The following is a 17,861-nucleotide window of genomic DNA, read 5'->3' as shown; positions in this document are numbered from 1 at the left end:
GAAGGCTGGCAGTTCCGGTGGGGCCAAGATGGGGTGGTGGCGTAGGGTCGCCAGCGCGGCCTCGCGGGGGAGGAGAGGTGTCCCTTGTCGCACACGGCTGGGCCTCCACGGCCTTTATTTAATAAGATTCAGCAGGGGACTTCCCTGGGGGCCCGGTGGTTAAGACTGAGCTTTCAGTGCAGGGACGGATGTTCCATCCCTGGTGGGGAAGCTAAGATCCCACCCGCCTCACCGACCAAAAAATTAAAAAAAAGGAAGCGCGCTCACCGGGGGAGAAGCGATGTGAGCGCGCAAAGAGCAGACCCGCGCGCCCCCCACCTTCCTCTCACCCAGCCAGAGCCCGGGCCCACTCCCCCAGACCCCCCGATCTCCGGAGACCCCAGACTCCCCGAGACCCCTGGAGCCCTCCGAGCCCCTCTGACCCGCCCACCCTCACCCCCCAGGCTCCTAAAGGCCCCCCGGACCCCTGGCTCAGGTCAGCCAGGCCCTGGACCGGCTGGGCAGCACAGATGCCAGGGGAGGCCTCTCAAGACCCTCTCCTTTCCGCGGTGGGGACCGGACCTCAGCGCCGCCTTCCCGGCCCAGTCCTCCCGCCGCGCGCGCCCTCCGCCCTGGCCCTGCGACCCCTTCTCTGGCCCGGCGAGGGCGCTGTGTGACTCCGAGGCGGTGCGCGGGGAGCAGGGAGCGCCGGAACTGACGCACTGCCTACGCACCGCAGGCGGAAGTCCCGTCCTTCTCGGCGGAAGTTATTCCCCGGCTCCTCGGCGGATGTCCGGACGGCTGTCCCCTCGTGGCGAATCGCCGGCATGGCGCACTACAACTTCAAGAAGATCACGGTGGTGCCGTCCGCCAAGGTAAGAGGCCCCAAGGGCCCTTCTGCCTCCGCTTTTTTTGGCTAGGTCGCGGGACGCTGGAGCTCCGGTCTGTAACGGTGGGCTGGAAGGGGCCGCCTTCCCCGCCGGGCCCCTTCTTAGATCACGTTCTCTCCAGATTTGGGCCCCCTGGTTTGGGGTCCTCCCAGAGAGTGGGGGTCCTTCCTCAGAGATTAGGGCCCTCGGGGGTTGGGTTCTGGGGGTCCTTCCTCAGAGATTAGGGCCCTCAGGGGGTTGGGATCTGCCCGGAGGAGATGGGGAGAGTCAGGAAGCTCTATGAAGTAGGTGGGTCTGCGACGACTGGCGGCAGCGTGCCTCCCAGAGCCGGCGTTGTGCTTCCCAGAGCAGACAGCGTCGCACGCCGATATTCTTGGACGGCTTGCTCTGGACTTCATGCCGGAGTCTTTCAGGTCCACTTTACCTTGGGAAATTGAAAACACTGGTTTTTTGTGTGTGCTGTCAAAACTGGAGATACACAAACCGAAATAGTAGAACTGTTTATCCTTAAAACATGCTTTTTTCCTGCTTTGTGCTTGATTTTTCTGGGTACTTACCTTTCAGATGGTGTTAGGTGTATGGAATTTACGATAATGTCAAGAGTGTGGGATAAAGTTTATTTCAGCAGGCATTTGCTGAGTGTTTTCATAAAGGCAAGGAACCATAAAGATGAACAGAGCTTTACACTGAAGATTTAAGTAGAATAAGTGTTCGTAGTTTAAAATAGAAAAAGTGTTTGTAGTTTAAAATACATTGTTGAACATTAGTCTTTTAAGGTGATTTCAAATAAGTGGGTGAAAGGAGACATTTTTGGTGTAACTGTCTTATTTTATTGCAGGACTTTATTGACCTGACATTATCGAAGACTCAGCGAAAGACTCCGACAGTTATCCACAAACATTATCAAATCCATCGCATTAGACATTTTTATATGAGGAAAGTCAAATTTACTCAGCAGAATTACCATGACAGACTCTCACAAATTCTGACAGATTTCCCCAAATTGGATGTAAGTGACTCTGCGGGGGGGAAAGTGATTATGTAAATATGAACCTGCAGGCAAGGTTAAACCAGGTGTGTCTACTTAGTTGACTGATAGTGAAGGAAAGAGGAAATAATTGACTTGTCAAAGTTTACTCCGAAAGTTAGTAACAAAACTGGGAGCAGATCAGAGGTTTTTTGATTCCTTAGTATCTTGTTTCCCCAGTGAAACTCCGATCTCTGAAAGCCTTGGGCTTTCTCTGTAATCTCTAGGCTGTGGGGACAGTTGGGATTCTGAAAGCTGTGGACTGAATTCAGAACCCTAAGGTTCTGGTGGCCTATGCGTCCTCTCCTTCTTTCCAAAGCTCCCTTTCCTGTGGCTTCAGATGGGGCCAGTGGCTTGAGGCCCAGCAGTGTGTGTTATCTTGCTGCTGCGGTTTATGGTCAGTGTGCTTTTCTTATGAGAGTCAGTCTCATGGGGTGCTGCCTTCTTCATTGAGCCCCCGAAGTTAGGCCCTGCTGCACGGAGCCATCTGCCTGTGTGCTTAGCTGCAGGATGCAGGAGTGGACCCTGCCTGTGGAGCCCCTGAGTGGGACCACGTGGTTGCGAAGTTGCTGAGGTAGTGATGGATGTGGGGTCTGCAATACAGCCTGAGAGCCTCAACTGCCCTGAGATAGTCCCTGAAGGTGGGTTAAGGCTGAGAGAAGAGATTGGTTCATGTGACAGAAATTGCTGGTGTAAAATTCTAGGACTTGATGTTAGTGCTTAGTGGCTACTGGCTGGATGAGGGTATAGTTTCTGGGGAAAGTGCAGGTACTTCAGAAAGTACATGAGGATGAAAAATGCAGTAAGGATGAGGTGACAGCACCAGGAAACGCCTGTACAAATAGAAGAGGAGCAAAGAGACGGAGGTTTTAAAACTTTCTTCTTAAGTTTTCGGCAATAACAGCACATTTACAGGTTGATGGGACTGGCTGGATGGGTGGGAAAGTATTTCTGGAGCTCTCTTTTCGAGCCCAAGTGGTGGGCTCTGGTGCCCAGATGGAGTTGGGCCTGGCCAGGCCTGCGCAGGGCAGGTGGACTTCACTTACCTGCTGACTCTATTTTTTTTCTGTGACTAAATAGTCACTGAGAGAGACCTGGGGAGAAGATTGAGGGGGGAGGGTGGGTGATGAGGAAGAGCAGAAGGTGTGATGTGTTTCCCTAGGAAGTTATGTTCAAGTGTTATCCACACACAGGAGGAGAAGCTGCCAGACCAAGGTGACCATTCTGTTGTTCTTGTTACAGGATATTCATCCATTTTATGCAGATTTGATGAACATTCTCTATGACAAGGATCATTACAAGTTGGCTCTAGGACAAATAAACATTGCCAAAAATTTAGTGGACAAGTAAGGGATTTTCTTACTGTAGTATTTTTGAAGTTACTGTCAAAGGAGAGCAAAATCTTACATGTTTTTCTGTTTTTCAGCGTTGCTAAAGATTATGTGCGGCTCATGAAATATGGTGATTCTCTGTACCGCTGCAAGCAACTGAAACGCGCTGCTCTCGGGCGGATGTGTACTATTATCAAAAGACAGAAGCAGAGTTTGGAATATTTGGAACAAGGTACTGGTTATGCATCAGCAACTAACTACTTGTTAGTGCATTCTGTTAAAGTACTTGATTATTGTAGAGAGTTATTTTTATAATGTTTATTTTTGTTTTGTTGTAGAGATCAAAGGAACAAATTATTTTTCCCAGTCTAGCCTGTAAGAAAGTCTAACAGATTAGATGTGATTGAAAAAGCAGCTAGAACTTAATTAATACTTACATGTTAGAGCTGCTGTCTATGGGGTCACAGAGTCGGACACGACTGAAGCGACTTAGCAGCAGCAGCAGCAGCAGCACTATTAAAAACATTTGTATCTTTCAAATTTAATAGGCAAGGCATATACATTATAAATGGTGGGGAGATACCAAAATATCTAAAAATAAAGTGACCCGCAGTTTTACCTGTTACTGATATTTTAGTGTAAAACATATTAGCATCAAACTGCTACTCCAGTTTTGTTACCTGGTAGTTTTATTCAGTAGGCGATTTCTGAATTAATGTAGAACAATTTTTACAGAAACAACTTTGTGCTGTTTTGTATGCGTATATATTTCTGATTTGATTTTGATCCCCTCCCCCAGCATCTTGCATGTAATTTGCAACAAGATCATAACTCTGAGCTGCTTTGACAGTGCTTCCAGTCATCGGTTACGTCTTTAGGTGGCCTGCCCAGTGGTGCTGCTGCAGCAGTCGAGGTCCCGAGGGTTGCTCGTTAAGAAAGGAGCCCTGTAGGCCAGGAGGTGCTAGAGCACACGCTCGCTCGAATTGCCCTTTCAGACTCTACTCTCTTGCTCAGTCCTCTGGGTTGTGTGGTCTGGGCCCCACCTCAGTCTGCTGGGTGGGAACCCATGCTGTTTGGACCTGGGAGGAGGGTTCTGGGTTCAGCCTGGATGCCCCTGCAGCTGGTCCCTCCTCCATTCATTCATGTTTTCTCGTCACGTGTGTGATCATTGTTGGAGTGTGCTAACATGGCCACAGGCCTGGAGTGTACAGCTAAGTTGAGCAGACCGTCAGCTTTGAGTTGCTTAAGCTTTTTCATTACGTTAAGCACATTTACCTTCGCCTTGTCACAGTGCGTCAGCATCTGTCCCGTCTGCCCACCATTGACCCGAACACGAGGACCTTGCTTCTATGTGGGTACCCCAACGTTGGCAAGTCCAGCTTCATCAACAAGGTTGGTGCTGCCCCGGCGTTGACCGAGGACCTGCTTGTGTAGGCTGAGGGGGCCGCGCGGTCGGTGCTGGCTCCTGTCTTAGCAGTCTAGTCACTTGAGGTGTCATGGGGTCTCTTCTGACCCCCGACAGTCTTGATGCTGTGTGGCTGAGACATGTTGGTTCTGGGAGGATGTGAAAGTCAGGACCTGTGGTTTGTTCTAGGTAACGAGAGCGGATGTGGACGTCCAGCCCTATGCCTTCACCACCAAGTCTCTGTTTGTGGGGCACATGGATTACAAGTACCTGCGCTGGCAGGTGAGCGCTGGCCTGGCTCATTCCTGGCGTCCGGCTCTGGGCTTCCCACCGATGAGGGTCTGCCCATGTCCTGGGAGCTTGGGGAGCAGGTCCCGAGTTGCCAGGAGCACCCCCCACCCCCTATGGACAGGTTCCAGGGCAGCATGGGGGCCTCTCTCCATCCTCGGGTGAACTTGGGACACAGCAGCTCCCGGTGTGGCATCTGTGCTTTGCTTATGGCAGGACTTCTGATTGATGCATCTTCAGAAACCCAGAATGGGTGGTGAAGCCTCTGTCCACAGTTGAATGTGATATTATAAACAGTGGTGTTGTTCTGAGCACTTGGGGGCGTGCTGGTTAATCCAGGGCTCATAAGAAAGAGCAGTCCTCTTTCCATCCAGCCCTCAGCATCGCTGGTGAGCTTGTTCCTCAGTGAGGGCCCCTCCCCTGGTCTTTACTTGTCCTTTCCCACTGCTTTGTTCTTCACCGTGGTCAGTGGGGAGCTCCATCAGGGCTGGTCTAGGTCTGTGGGCACCCTTGGCCTGTGTGCTGGGCTGACTTGTCTGCCCACAGGTGGTGGACACCCCTGGGATCCTGGACCACCCTCTGGAGGACCGCAACACCATCGAGATGCAGGCCATCACGGCTCTGGCCCACCTGCGAGCCGCGGTGCTGTACGTGATGGATCTGTCAGAGCAGTGCGGCCATGGGCTCGCGGAGCAGCTGGAACTCTTCCGGAACCTCAGGCCACTCTTTGTCAACAAGGTGGGTGTGGGCCTGTGTGGTCTCGTGAGTAAGGGTGAAGGTGATGATTTCATTAGTTTTCTTCCTCGCTGCAGCCCCTTATCGTCGTAGCAAACAAATGTGATGTGAAGAGGATCTCTGAGCTTTCTGAGGACAATCAGGTAAGCCACCTCGATGTTTTCAAAATTTCCTGCTGATTCTGAACCTCGTCTCCCACAGCCAGAGTTGAGAAGGAATGTTAGTGATGCTAGTTCACAGGGTAAACTGTTTTATGGTTGAGATTATGTCCTTAGTGACTGAGTCGCTGTAACCTCACGGATGCCCATCAGTGGCAGAGAGACCATGAGGTTTTCTGTGGCCTCTCTCAGAGGTCGTGGGGCTGGCAGTGCCTGTGGTCAGAGCGGCAGCCCCAGGAGCTGCTTGTTGGGAAGGGCTGTCTCTCAGGTGGGCACCTGGGCAGGTGGCATGGGTGCAGGTGGCCACGCTGGTCATGCTGTGATTGGTGTTTCCAGGGAGTAGGGGCCTAGGAGGGAAGCAGTGCTCCATCCTGAGCAGCCTGAAGTCCTGAGCTGGGCACTTGTTTCTGAACTGGGGGCGTGTGGTCAGGCCGGCAGCGAGGTGTCAGGTAGCCTTGGTGGAGGCGCAGGTGGCGTCCCTCTTAGGGTCTTAGTGGTTGTACCTGTTGCTGAGGTGTTTTCTTAGGAATTATCTTAGGCTGAGGAAGCCAGGTATTTATAAAGAACAACATTGAGAGCGTTGTGAAAATATATGTTGATTTTTGCCAAGGTTCTCTTCAGGAGGGTCGGCCTCACAGAATGTTCCTGAGTGCCTCGGGTTTGCTTGCTGCACTCTGGTTTGATTCTCCCCATAATGTGCCTTGTCTTAATCACAGCAGGATTTAGGGACAAATAAATAACAGTTTTGAGGAGATGTTCTTCAGAAGAATTAGAAATCACAGAGGTGTTTGTTGTGATTAGCATATGTAGCACCTGTTTGAGGAGGACGGTTTGTGGATGGGAACTGAGAGTAAATGCCGCAGCTCATGTTTACTCATCCATTGTGTTCCCAGAAAATATTTCTAGACCTGCAGGCAGAAGGCTTTCCTGTGGTGGAGACCAGCACACTGACGGAGGAAGGGGTTATCAGAGTGAAGACAGAGGTCAGTGCTCCCCATAAGCAGGCCTGTCCCGAGCGCCAGCAGCCCCGCTGAGAGATGCATCTGGGTTCCCTGCCCCCTCTGCACCCCCTCCTCCTGCCCTGTGAGTGTTGGGAGTGGGGGTCACACTCCCACCATGGGTCATCTGCACCGGTCCTGCCCCCTTGGTTCCTGCATTGGGCTAGGCTTGTCCTGACCCAGGAAGGGAGACAGCACCCGCTCCCCACTCTAGGAGCACACGGTCTGCCCTGGGCAACTTCCTGAACTTGGGGGTCCTAGTACCCAGCCCGCAGAGGCTGCTCTGAGAGTGAGCCCAGCAGGTTCCAGCCTTGGGCCCATCTGGCGTGGGGCTCTGGCTCCTGGGCCCTTTCAGATGTGATGGGACACTGGATGCCCCATGACCTAGCACCTTATGTTCTCACCCTCCTAGGCTTGTGACAGGCTTTTGGCTCATCGTGTTGAAACCAAAATGAAGGGAAATAAAGTGAATGAGGTGCTGAACAGATTGCACTTGGCTGTTCCCAGCAGGAGAGATGACAAGGTGAGGGCAGCGCTTGTGGGGCTGGTGGGGTTTCCTGGGTGCGCTTAGATCAAGGTCACGCCGTGTGTGTGTCAGAATTGGAAAGATGAAAGGAAAGGAGGAGCCAGGTTAAACTGCTGCTCCCTCCACCAGAGGCTGCCTCCTGCAGCTTGTCTCGTTTATCTTTCCAGAAACATTCTGGCATATCAGCTTTTCTCAAATTTTAAATAGGGTGGGATGTACAGGTCTCTTTTTTAAATTGCAAGTGTATCTGTAGAATGAAATTTAAGGCATGTATCAAAAATGTCATTGTTCTCAAAAGTGCACTGGAAGTTTATGCTCCTGACGGTTTGAGAATGCACACTTCCTGTTCTGTCATTATGATGGACCACAGATGATTCTGTTGTCGTGGTGTGTTTTCTTTTTGTCTGCGTTGCACAGCTTTTGGGATTTCAGTCCCCTGACCAGGGATTGAACCCGGAACCTGGCAATGAAGGGCGGGAATCCTAACCACTAGGCTGCCAGGGAATTTTCACGTTTGTTGTTGTTGTTGTTAATTATTTTGATGTTTCTCATGTATTCTATCCATTCAGCACTAATTTTTGGTGACCAGTCTAGGAACTAACAATAGGTAAAGATCATTGCCAGTGATGTTTGTTACTGTAAAACTGTTCACAGAAAGTTGTGCCAGTTTTCAATTTTTTTTCAGTACCACACATTTTTTTTCTCCAAAATAAAGTGAAAATTATAAGAAGTGATGTTTCTACATTGTGGTTTTAGGCAGTCGCACTCACTGATTATTCAACTTGATTGTTTCCAGTTACTGAACATTGTGAGGAACTGGGTATTTCATGGTGATTAACATGCCGACTGACTTCTTCACTTCTGTGGGTTGGTTATCTCTTGCTGATTTCTAGTTGTTACATTAGGGGAGTCAGACTCCTGTGTGCTCTATGTATGTGTGCTCAGTCACTTCAGGCGTGTATGACTCTTCCGGAGCCCAGGGACTAGCCTGCCAGGCTCCTCTGTCTGTGGGGTTCTCCAGGTAAGAATACATGTGTTGCCATGCCCTCCTCTGCCGGGGTCCAGCCCCGGTGGATCCAGGGTGATTCGAAGGTGGGGACGGAGTCGGCGTCTTTGGAAAAATACATATTTAATCACAGATAGAGATTAGAAACGGATAGTGTAGTAGGAAGATTAGTGGAGGAAAAGAGGCTGAATAACTTGGATTACGTGGAATAGTGTCCATGCTCCAGATGGGAATTCAGCCAGAAAAACGGGAGCAAGAAAGAAGCAACATGGGGGAATCAGTCTTTCCGGAAACTGATCCGATTTCTTTATTTTTGGGTTTGCTTAAATACCTTTTGTTACACGTAGAGATGAATACAGAGTTGTGCGGGGGTCAGCAGTCCTGACCTTTATCAAAATCAGGTGCTTCACATAAATGTATAAAAAAAAGGTCTTAGGAATATTACATCATCTTCTGGCCATGAGTGAGACCTGCTGACATTTTATGATCCTTTCTTTCTGATAACCAAAAAACTTATTTCTTCCAAGGGTGTTTTTTCTTAAACCAGGCACCACCCTCCAAATAAAGTTACATTCCTATAGGGTGAGGGTGTAGTGAGTTACAATCAAGAAAGGAATTTATTTAACCCAAGGTTAACATGATTAGTCTTAAAGGTTAATACTTATTTCTCCTATATGCTTAAAGGTTAATACTTATTTCTTCCTATAGGCTAGTTATATTCATTATAAGGGTAGGGAACATGGAGATTTAGCAGCAAACATCAGCCCAACAAATGAAAATCCTTTCACCAATGCTCCTCTTAAGATCTATTTAGTCTTAAGATATGATAAAGCTACATTTTTACATAGCAAGGACACAGTGATATATAACAAAGCACAGTGATCTATTACGAAAGAGAAAATCCATTAACTCAAAAAGTCTAGTATTGCTAACATCAAAAACTACTATATTTCCCTTTGCTATATTCCAAATACATTGATTAATATATTCTCAAGTGCCTAAGGATATGGAGGCCTGGCAGCAATCATTGACTCAACAAGAAGAAAAAGTCCTATGCTAATTAAGACTCTCAAAATACTCCAAAACTCTCTGTGCTGTTTACGGTTGAGAGGTAGTAAACAATCATGTGGCAGGAGTATGGATAATCCTGTCACACAAGCTAGTCTGTCAGCAGAGAGGTTTGACCTGAGACATCCTTGTCCCACCCAGAGCAGGGAATTAGCAACAATTATTGACACAACAAATGAAAAAACCCTTCACCAATATAATTCCTAACCAACTATACTAATAATTTCTAACTCCCCAAAATAATTTGCCTTTAGTAAGTCTAAAACATCTCATGCCTCTCAGGTTGGGAGGCTATAAACAATCACATGTGGCCGGACAAACCTATACAGGTGGGCTAGATAACCTTCAGAGGAGTCCGTAAGCTGAAACACTCTTGTCACTCCCAAGAATTTTTATTGCCTTGGAGCTGCACGTTTACTCCTTCTCCGAAAGAAACGGTTATGGGGGAGAGCCCCCCGTAAAGTCAGAGGTGTAGGTGAGAGCATAAAACAGACTCTGGTTTTGGGGTTAGATGCTCGGGAACGGGGTTTCCTGAGGCTTGATCACGCCCTTGCGTATGCCGGGCCTCCTTCCTCATGACCTTTGCCATGGGCGGAATTCCTCATGCTGGCCCCTGGCACTCCTCCAGGGGATTATGCTGACCCAGAGGTCCAACCCACGTCTCTTAAATCTCCTGGATTGCAGGAGGGTTCTTTACTACGAGCGCCACCTGGGAAGCTCTGTACATTCTGTAGACATTTTTTTTCTTTTCGTGTTTTGATTCAGCAAGCATTTCACATGGGTATTTCCAATCATGTTTTTTCACAGGAGAGGCCCCCATTCATCCCTGAAGGTGTGGTGGCACGTAGGAAGAGGATGGAGCTCGGGGAGCCGAAGAGGAGGCAGGTAGGTGAGGGAGCCCCAGGCCTGTGCTGGAGTGGGGACGAGGGCACCTGGGAGCATATTCCCCAGGGCTGGGACCCTCTCTGGGGTGGGGGGACAGGGCTGCCAGCGGGGGAGGCAGATTTCCCACTGGAAGTCGGTGCTGAGCTTCAGGTGGCAAAAGGTCGGAGGAGGGTAATGCCATGGGTCTGGGTGTCACCCAGCAGTTCTGGCCCTGGGGGTCGGAAGTGCTGATGAAGACTGTTGCGTTTTCGTTGCAGGAACGGGACCTGGAACTGGAGATGGGAGATGATTATATTCTGGATCTTCAAAGTAAGGACTCAAGTGTGGTAGTTTAAGATGCTAGGTGTGGGAAAAGTATGAGAGTACCTTAGTGGGTACAAGTTGTCCAGCATTTTGTTGGTTTAATTTCTTGAAGGTGAGAGGTTGCCAGGATGCTGAGATTTTTTCCTTCCGAAGTAGGTTTCTCTTGTTTTTGGTGAGGGATTATTTTTGTACCTTTCCTAGCATATAATGCTGGGCCAGGCTGATACCATTGATAGTCTCTTGTCCATGCCTTAGGACTCTTGGTTTTGGGGTACTGACGGGCCCTGGCACATTACCTTGTTTACCTGGCACTGAGCACAGATGCTCTATTGTCTTTGCAGATGTGGGACTTGGTTAAGTGGTGACTCTTTGGGCATCCAGTAGTTGAAGATTTTTGTTTTTTGTTTTTTGACCTGTAGAGTACTGGGATATAATGAATTCATCTGAGAAACATGACAAGATCCCTGAGATCTGGGAAGGCCATAACATAGCCGACTATATCGACCCTGACATCATGCAGGTTTGTTCCCTGGTGACACTGTGTGACTTTTACTCCTCTTCAACTTGACCCAGGAGATATGAGCATAACTTCCCACTCCACTTTATCCTTGGCCCTTGTTCCTTATGTGCCCACCGAGAGCCTGGGCTTTGCCACCTGGGCCCCCGTGTTCAGCCCTGTGTCCCTCCACCTGAGGCTGGTGCGTGCTCTTTCCTCCACCAGACCTCCCTCCCTGTCTTCCTCTGCTGGGCTCAGGGTGCCTCCTTCATGAAGGACTCTCAGGTGTGGACACCCTAGTCACCTGCCCCAGCAGAGGGTCCACTCATGGGGCAAGGTGACATCTTAGTGATGTTCTATTTCAAATGTATGGTACATTCTATATAGTACTATAGTTCATGCTCTCATCCATGGATGGACGTAAGACTGTCCATGCCACTTCTTTACCTTCTTTAGAAAGAATCACTCCCAACTCCCATCTTTTTTCCATCTTTTGGGTGTCATGGTTCATGTATTAGTATTGAGTGTTTTCAACATGTCTGGGCAGATTCCTAGGAGAATTGCTGGGTTATAAGGAAATTTTATGTCTGTCTTTTTGAGGAACTGCCAGTTCTCTGATGGTGTCCTTGATTTATAGCTCATGTCTTCGTCTCTCCAGTTGTGCCTCTTGCTCTGTCTCTCACTGTGTAGCAGCCCGCTCCACAATCTGGGCTCTGATGGCCCATGATTGGCTTCACCTTGCCTGTCCCCTTCCAGTCTCCTGCCCTCCTTCTGCCTTATCACACCAGTAGTGAGGGGGGCACCTTTGACTTGGGCTCTTGTTGAGGTTTATTATACGTTTTTAAAGATACTATTAACCATACAGCTAATGAGCTTGTATTTGGAACAGCTTTGGGATGGATACACAAGCTGTCCTGGTCCAAGGCCAGTTTGGGTTGATATTTATGGTTCTAAGAACAGAGCTTTTGTGTACTGCTAGGAGAGAGGGGAATGTTTTACGTGTTTTAACCTTGGAGTTGGGAGTGATTCTTTCTAAAGAAGGTAAAGAAGTGGCATGAAACAGTCTGCTTCTGTTGGTGTAGTCTTCTTGCTCATCTCTGTGCCTGTTTGTGAGGAGATGAGCCTTGCCGAGGCCACGTGAGCCTGAACCTGGGCATTTGTATCACCTCAAAAAGTTTAGGAGAAACTTGGTTTTTATAAAGGTTGTTATACTTATGTATGAGTTTTCCATTGTTGACTTTAATTATGACTTTAAAAAAAAAAGAAATTGGAAGAGTTAGAAAAAGAAGAAGAACTAAGAACAGCTGCTGGAGAGTATGACAGTGAATCTGAAAGTGAAGATGAAGAAATGGCGGAGATTCGACAGCTGGCAAAACAGATTAGGGAAAAAAAGAAGCTGAAGATTCTACAGTCCAGAGAGAAGGACACACAGGGGCCCAGGATGCCTCGGACGGCCAAGAAGGCAAGTGTTGTGCTTAAGAGTCAGTGGTTCTTTGTGTGTGCGCGTCTGTATGGCCCTGCCCTTTGGTTGGTGTAAGTTGACTTTTGAGGTTGGCTGAGTGTTGACCTATACTGAGTGTTCCACCCTTTCTTAGTGACTTTCACTTTTGGATTCAACTACTTTGTAGCTGTACAAATGAAGATCGTGAGTTATAGGTAAATTTGTGGAGGTAAATTCATCAGCTAACACGTCTTATTCTTTAATTCTTTATTGGTCAGGACTTAACCTTTTACTTTCTTCAGAAACTTAATGCAGTCTAACTCAGAGCCAAAGTGGTTTATCTGAGCCCTGTGACTCGTTAGGATGGGGAGGGTCACGCTGAGGCACAAGTGGGTTGGATGGAGCCAGGGTCCTCTGGTCCTCAGGTCTGTCTCCTTGGGCCTTCGCTTTTGTCTGGAGTCACCGTGCCCAGGGAAGGAGGATGGTGTGGCGGGTGGTTGAGTGAGCTGGGTCAGGCTGTCTCCATGGAGCGCACGTGTGTGTTTGACATGCGGCTTCTGTGTGGTGGCGGATGACGTGGACAGCTGTGGCATTGCTATGTCCCCCCACCGTGGGGGAGGAGCTGTTGGCCTCTTGGGTCTGCATGTGGGAACCCCTGGGGAGCTGAGTGGAATCTGGGGGCCACGCGTACGTTGTCCTGTGTGTAATATGTAATCACCCAGAAAATGTTAATTTTTATGTTATTTAATGAGTTGTCCAAAAACATGCATATGAGCCCAAGTAAAAGATAGTTTCTAAAATAAGTGTATCTTGGATCATTGTTCTGTACATTTTTCCTTGAGGTTTTTTTTTTTTTAAGGTTTCATCAAACTAACTGTTTAAAACAATATCGTTTCCCCTTTCAGGTTCAGCGGAAGGTCTTGGAGGATGAGATGCGCAGTCTTGGTGTTGACATGGACGACAAAGACAACGTGAGTGCAATGGCCGGGGTCGGGGTGGGGGTGGGGCATAGTCCTGGGAACCAGGGCAGGAACAGGTTACGGAGGAGTTGGTGCTTCTGGCTGGGGTTTGTGTTGAGAATTACGTTGTTTTGCAAAGTTCTTATTCTTTAGCTGTGACTTTGATTTTGGTGACCAGTGTCTTCACATCGAGCTTTAATTAGCTTCAGTTTAGACAAAATAAATGGGAGGTGGTGCTGAGTGCCTTGGTGTGAGAGGAACATAGGCTGGTAAATTGTTCAGACCCCAGAGGTTAGATGGCATTTTGCATACCTTTTTTAGTGTTCCAGTTTTTCTTGATGAATTGAGCCAGAGTAGACATCATTGTGTAAAAGAACATCTTGATGTTCTGGATTATTTCTCAAAGCAGTTTCTCAGAAGTGGAATTACCGAAACAAGGACAACCATTGTGTTAGACTGATCGGATTTTGATGAGCCATGCATGCTGTTCACATTATGTCTCTTGACTAATGATTATCGGATGCTGGGCTCTTGGCCTGCCTTCCTCTCACATTGCTGTGCAGTCTTATTGCCAGATAGTAACCTGAGGGACACCTTGAGCAGGGGCCTGAAGAACTTGTCCTCAGCCCCCGGGTCTTGCTCAACTTCCTGGCTGAGCTTGTAGAAGTGGGGTGAGAAGGAGGGCCACTCTTGACATAAATCATGCTGCTTAGGAGATTGAACAGGCAGCTCTGAGTAGCACACAGCAGCCGTGTGAGTGAAAATGAATATTTGACCAATAATGGGGACTCTGTGTACTTTATTTTTTTTAAGATTTGTTTGTTTATTTTGACCACACTGTGCTGCATTTGGAATCTTAGTTCCATGACCAGGGACTGAACCTGCATCCCCTATGGGGGAAGGGAGGACTTTTCTCCACTGGCCCACCAGGGCAGGCCCTGACTATATATGTTTTAAATGTATTTAGCTTGTTTGATGACGGTTCTACGAGCCCTTCATGTGCCTTCTCCCCCCACTGGATAATTTCATGTTTGTCACTAAGGCCGGGACCCGCAGTGCCAGGACCCCAAGGCGCTGGGACTCCGAGGCACTGAAGCCTACTCTGTTTCAGGCCCATTACGCAGTCCAGGCCAGAAGGTCTCGGAGCATCACCAGGAAGAGGAAGCGGGAAGACTCTGTCCTGCCCGCCTCTGTGACCCGCAGTCACAGCTGTTCTCGGCCTCCACGTGATGTCTCTGGTCTCCGGGATGTCAAGGTTAGTCCCTGTAACGAGTAGCTAATGAAACAGTAGCCTCTACAGTTGACCCCTCAGGGGGTCGGGGCAAACATTTGGAGCTGCAGAGATTGTGGGTTGGGTGGTGGAGTGCGCTTTTCTGAGTGCTGCACCCCAAGGGTTGGGCTTGGCCCCTGCACAGCCGGGTGTCCATGGGCCTTTTCTTCATGTGTGTGTGTTCCTTCTCAGGGCAGACAGAGAAGGATATTGCAGTAGCCTTGCAGCCTGAGCCTTGGTCCCAGCCACTCAGGGCTATGCTAGGAACAGTCCTGCTCAGATCCTGGACATGGGGCCCTCACCCACCACAGGAGAGAGCTGTTTGGGGCAGTCTTTTGGAAAAGACACTTTGGATGTGTACAGTCTCTTTTGTGGCAACTACTACTTTTTCTTTTTTTCTTTAAATACAACAATGGTTAGTTTCAGCATTTTGAAAATTCATATAGATGAGAAAGTCTGTATGTAACTGACAAGCAGTGTGCTTTCAGGGAGCCATTTTGTCCAGTAATCTGGACTTAATACCAGCATTGCCACTTGTCAGTCAGGTACGAGTAGCTCCATGGCCGGATCTCTGTGCCCTCATCTGCTGAGAGGGAAGTAGAACATAACAGAGTACCTCATCTTGCAGGTCTGAGAGTGTCTGGTCCTCACAGATACGAGACTAGTCTGGTACAGTTTCCATCCTGCAGGTTACTGTGGTGTGTCCACTGGAAAATGGTGTGAGTGACGCTCACCAGGGCTTCTCTTCACAGCACAGACCTGGACTGTTCACATCAAGTGTTAACGGGTAATGGAAATTCACTTGGAAATTTGGGTTTTCACAACTGATAGGTTTTTCTTTACCTTTATAGATGGTGAAGAAGGCCAAGACGATGATGAAGAATGCTCAGAAGAAGATGAATCGCTTGGGGAAGAAAGGGGAGGCAGACAGACATGTGTTTGACATGAAACCGAAGCACTTGCTCTCAGGAAAGAGGAAAGCTGGTAAAAAGGACAGGAGATAGTGTCCTTTGCCGCTAAAACACTTTGACCTGACTTTTTCCTGGTTTGGTTTCACAGAGCTGGGAGTCGTGATCTGTAAACTGAACAGAACAGTGAAGTAACTCAAGGACTTGATGCTTTGCTGAAAGCTTGGGGCTGGTGCATGGGGATGACCCAGAGAGATGTTATGGGGAGGGAGGTGGGAGGGGGGATTAAAGATTTTTAAATTATTAAAAAAAAAATAAATGTAAGGGTTTGGGTAATTTTTGTCACTGTATTATATTACAGATATTTTGGGTGGGGAGTGGTTTCTCATTTCTCAAGTTCTGGTTGTTTCAGACTTGCAGGACAGGAAAGATTTATTGATGTGACTGTGTTGCTTTTGATGAAGAAATCTTACTCTTGTGCAAGAGGGAACATTGGTTCAATGCACATGAAGAGTCCCTTTTTTGCAAACACACCTCTATTTGAGGGGGTGGACAGAAGTCTGTACTGGTGAAAGGTTACAGATATCAGCATGCCAGCACTAAAAGGACTAAGTCAGCTCCTAGTCCTTTTGTTCAGTGTACCGTTTGATTTACTTCAACTATTTTTATGCAAGATAAATTTCCAAAATAAAGAAATTTTATTTGGTTGGTTTTATTTTTGTTTCAGTTACAAACCACTGTCAGTGTGGGCAGATGAAAAGGGAAAAAAGCAAATGACAATTCTTTTTTGTTTCAAAGCAAAAAATACTTTTCTGTGGAATAGAATGTTGCCTAAGTTGCTGAAGCAATTAAATGTAGGCATCTGCTTCAGTGTCCACTGCGAAGACTGGTTTGAGTGGAAATCATCATGAGGTTCATGCCCAGTAAAATGAAGGGATTTAGCATGTGAGAATATGACGTGCTTAAACAGCACTTTCAACCACAAAACTGCCATGGCCACTGCTTTGTGTGCAGTTTCCAAGTCCCCTCTGCTCACCGTTGATGTTTCTGAGTGCACCTTTGTGGGTCCTCCAGTGTTGAGAGGTGTTAATTCAGGGCTTTTCTACACACAGGTGTGTTTGAAAGTTGCATTTTAGGGATCCAAAGTAAAGTAAAAGTTTTGTTTGTGCTGGGAAAGGTTATGTTCAGAGAAACCTGTTGAATGACATCAGGTGGAACGACCAGGGACACCCAGGGTCCATCTCCTCTGGGATTATATTTTCAGTTCAGTTCAGTCCAGTTTCTCAGTCGTGTCCGACTCTTTGCGACCCCATGAACTGCAGCACACCAGGCCTCCATCACCAGCTCCTGGAGTTCACCCAAACCCATGTCCATTGTGTTGGTGATGTCTTCCAACCTTCTCATCCTCTGTCGTCCCCTTCTCCTCCTGCCCTCAGTCTTCCCAGCATCAGGGTCTTTTCAGATGAGTCAGTTCTTCACATCAGGTGGCCAAAGTATTGGAGTTTCAGCTTCAACATCAGTCCTTCCAAAGAACACCCAGGGCTGATCTCCTTCAGAATGGATTGGTTGGATCTCCTTGCAGTCCAAGGGACTCTCAAGAGTCTTCTCCAACACCACAGTTCAAAAGCATCAATTCTTTTGCACTCAGCTTTCTTTATAGTCCAACTCTCACATCCATACATAACTACTGGAAAAACCATAGCCTTGACTAGTCAGACCTTTGTTGACAAAGTAGTGTCTCTGCTTTTTAATATGCTGTCTAGGTTGGTCATAACTTTCCTTCCAAGGAAGTAAGCGTCTTTTAATTTCATGGCTGCAGTCACCATCTGCAGTGATTTTGGAGCCCAGAAAAATAAAGTTAGCCACTGTTTCCCCATCTATTTGCCATGAAGTGATGGGACTGGATGCCATGATCTTAGTTTTCTGAATGTTGAGTTTTAAGTCAACTTTTTCACTTTCCTCTTTCACCTTCCTCAAGAGACTCTTTAGTTCTTCACTTTCTGCCATAAGGGTGGTGTCATCTGCATATCTGAGGTTATTGATAGTTCTCCCAGCAATCTTGAATCCAGCTTGTGCTTCTTCCAGCCCAGCGTTTCTCATGATGTACTCTGCATACAATTTAAATAAGCAGGGTGACAATATACAGCCTTGACGTACTCCTTTTCCTATTTGGAACCAGTCTGTTGTT

General features: G+C 47.9%; 1 protein-coding gene across 1 annotated transcript; it reads left to right on the top strand.

Moving 5' to 3' along the window:
- Positions 1-741: 741 nt before the first annotated feature.
- GTPBP4 (GTP binding protein 4) lies at positions 742-16,388 on the top strand. Its single transcript, XM_004014332.6, has 17 exons — positions 742-854; positions 1,708-1,878; positions 3,139-3,242; positions 3,323-3,459; positions 4,519-4,619; positions 4,822-4,914; positions 5,467-5,658; positions 5,733-5,798; positions 6,707-6,796; positions 7,224-7,334; positions 10,219-10,296; positions 10,554-10,605; positions 11,019-11,119; positions 12,360-12,557; positions 13,442-13,507; positions 14,607-14,750; positions 15,617-16,388. The coding sequence occupies exons 1-17, from the start codon at positions 807-809 to the stop codon at positions 15,767-15,769; spliced, it is 1,905 nt and encodes a 634-aa protein (XP_004014381.3). The 5' UTR covers positions 742-806; the 3' UTR covers positions 15,770-16,388.
- Positions 16,389-17,861: the final 1,473 nt, after the last annotated feature.

This window comes from Ovis aries, chromosome 13 (genome assembly GCF_016772045.2).
Source record: "Ovis aries strain OAR_USU_Benz2616 breed Rambouillet chromosome 13, ARS-UI_Ramb_v3.0, whole genome shotgun sequence".
Taxonomy (NCBI): Eukaryota; Metazoa; Chordata; class Mammalia; order Artiodactyla; family Bovidae; genus Ovis; species Ovis aries.
The sequence above is the reverse complement of the archived record's forward strand: the minus strand, read 5'-3'. Positions and strand labels throughout refer to the sequence as shown.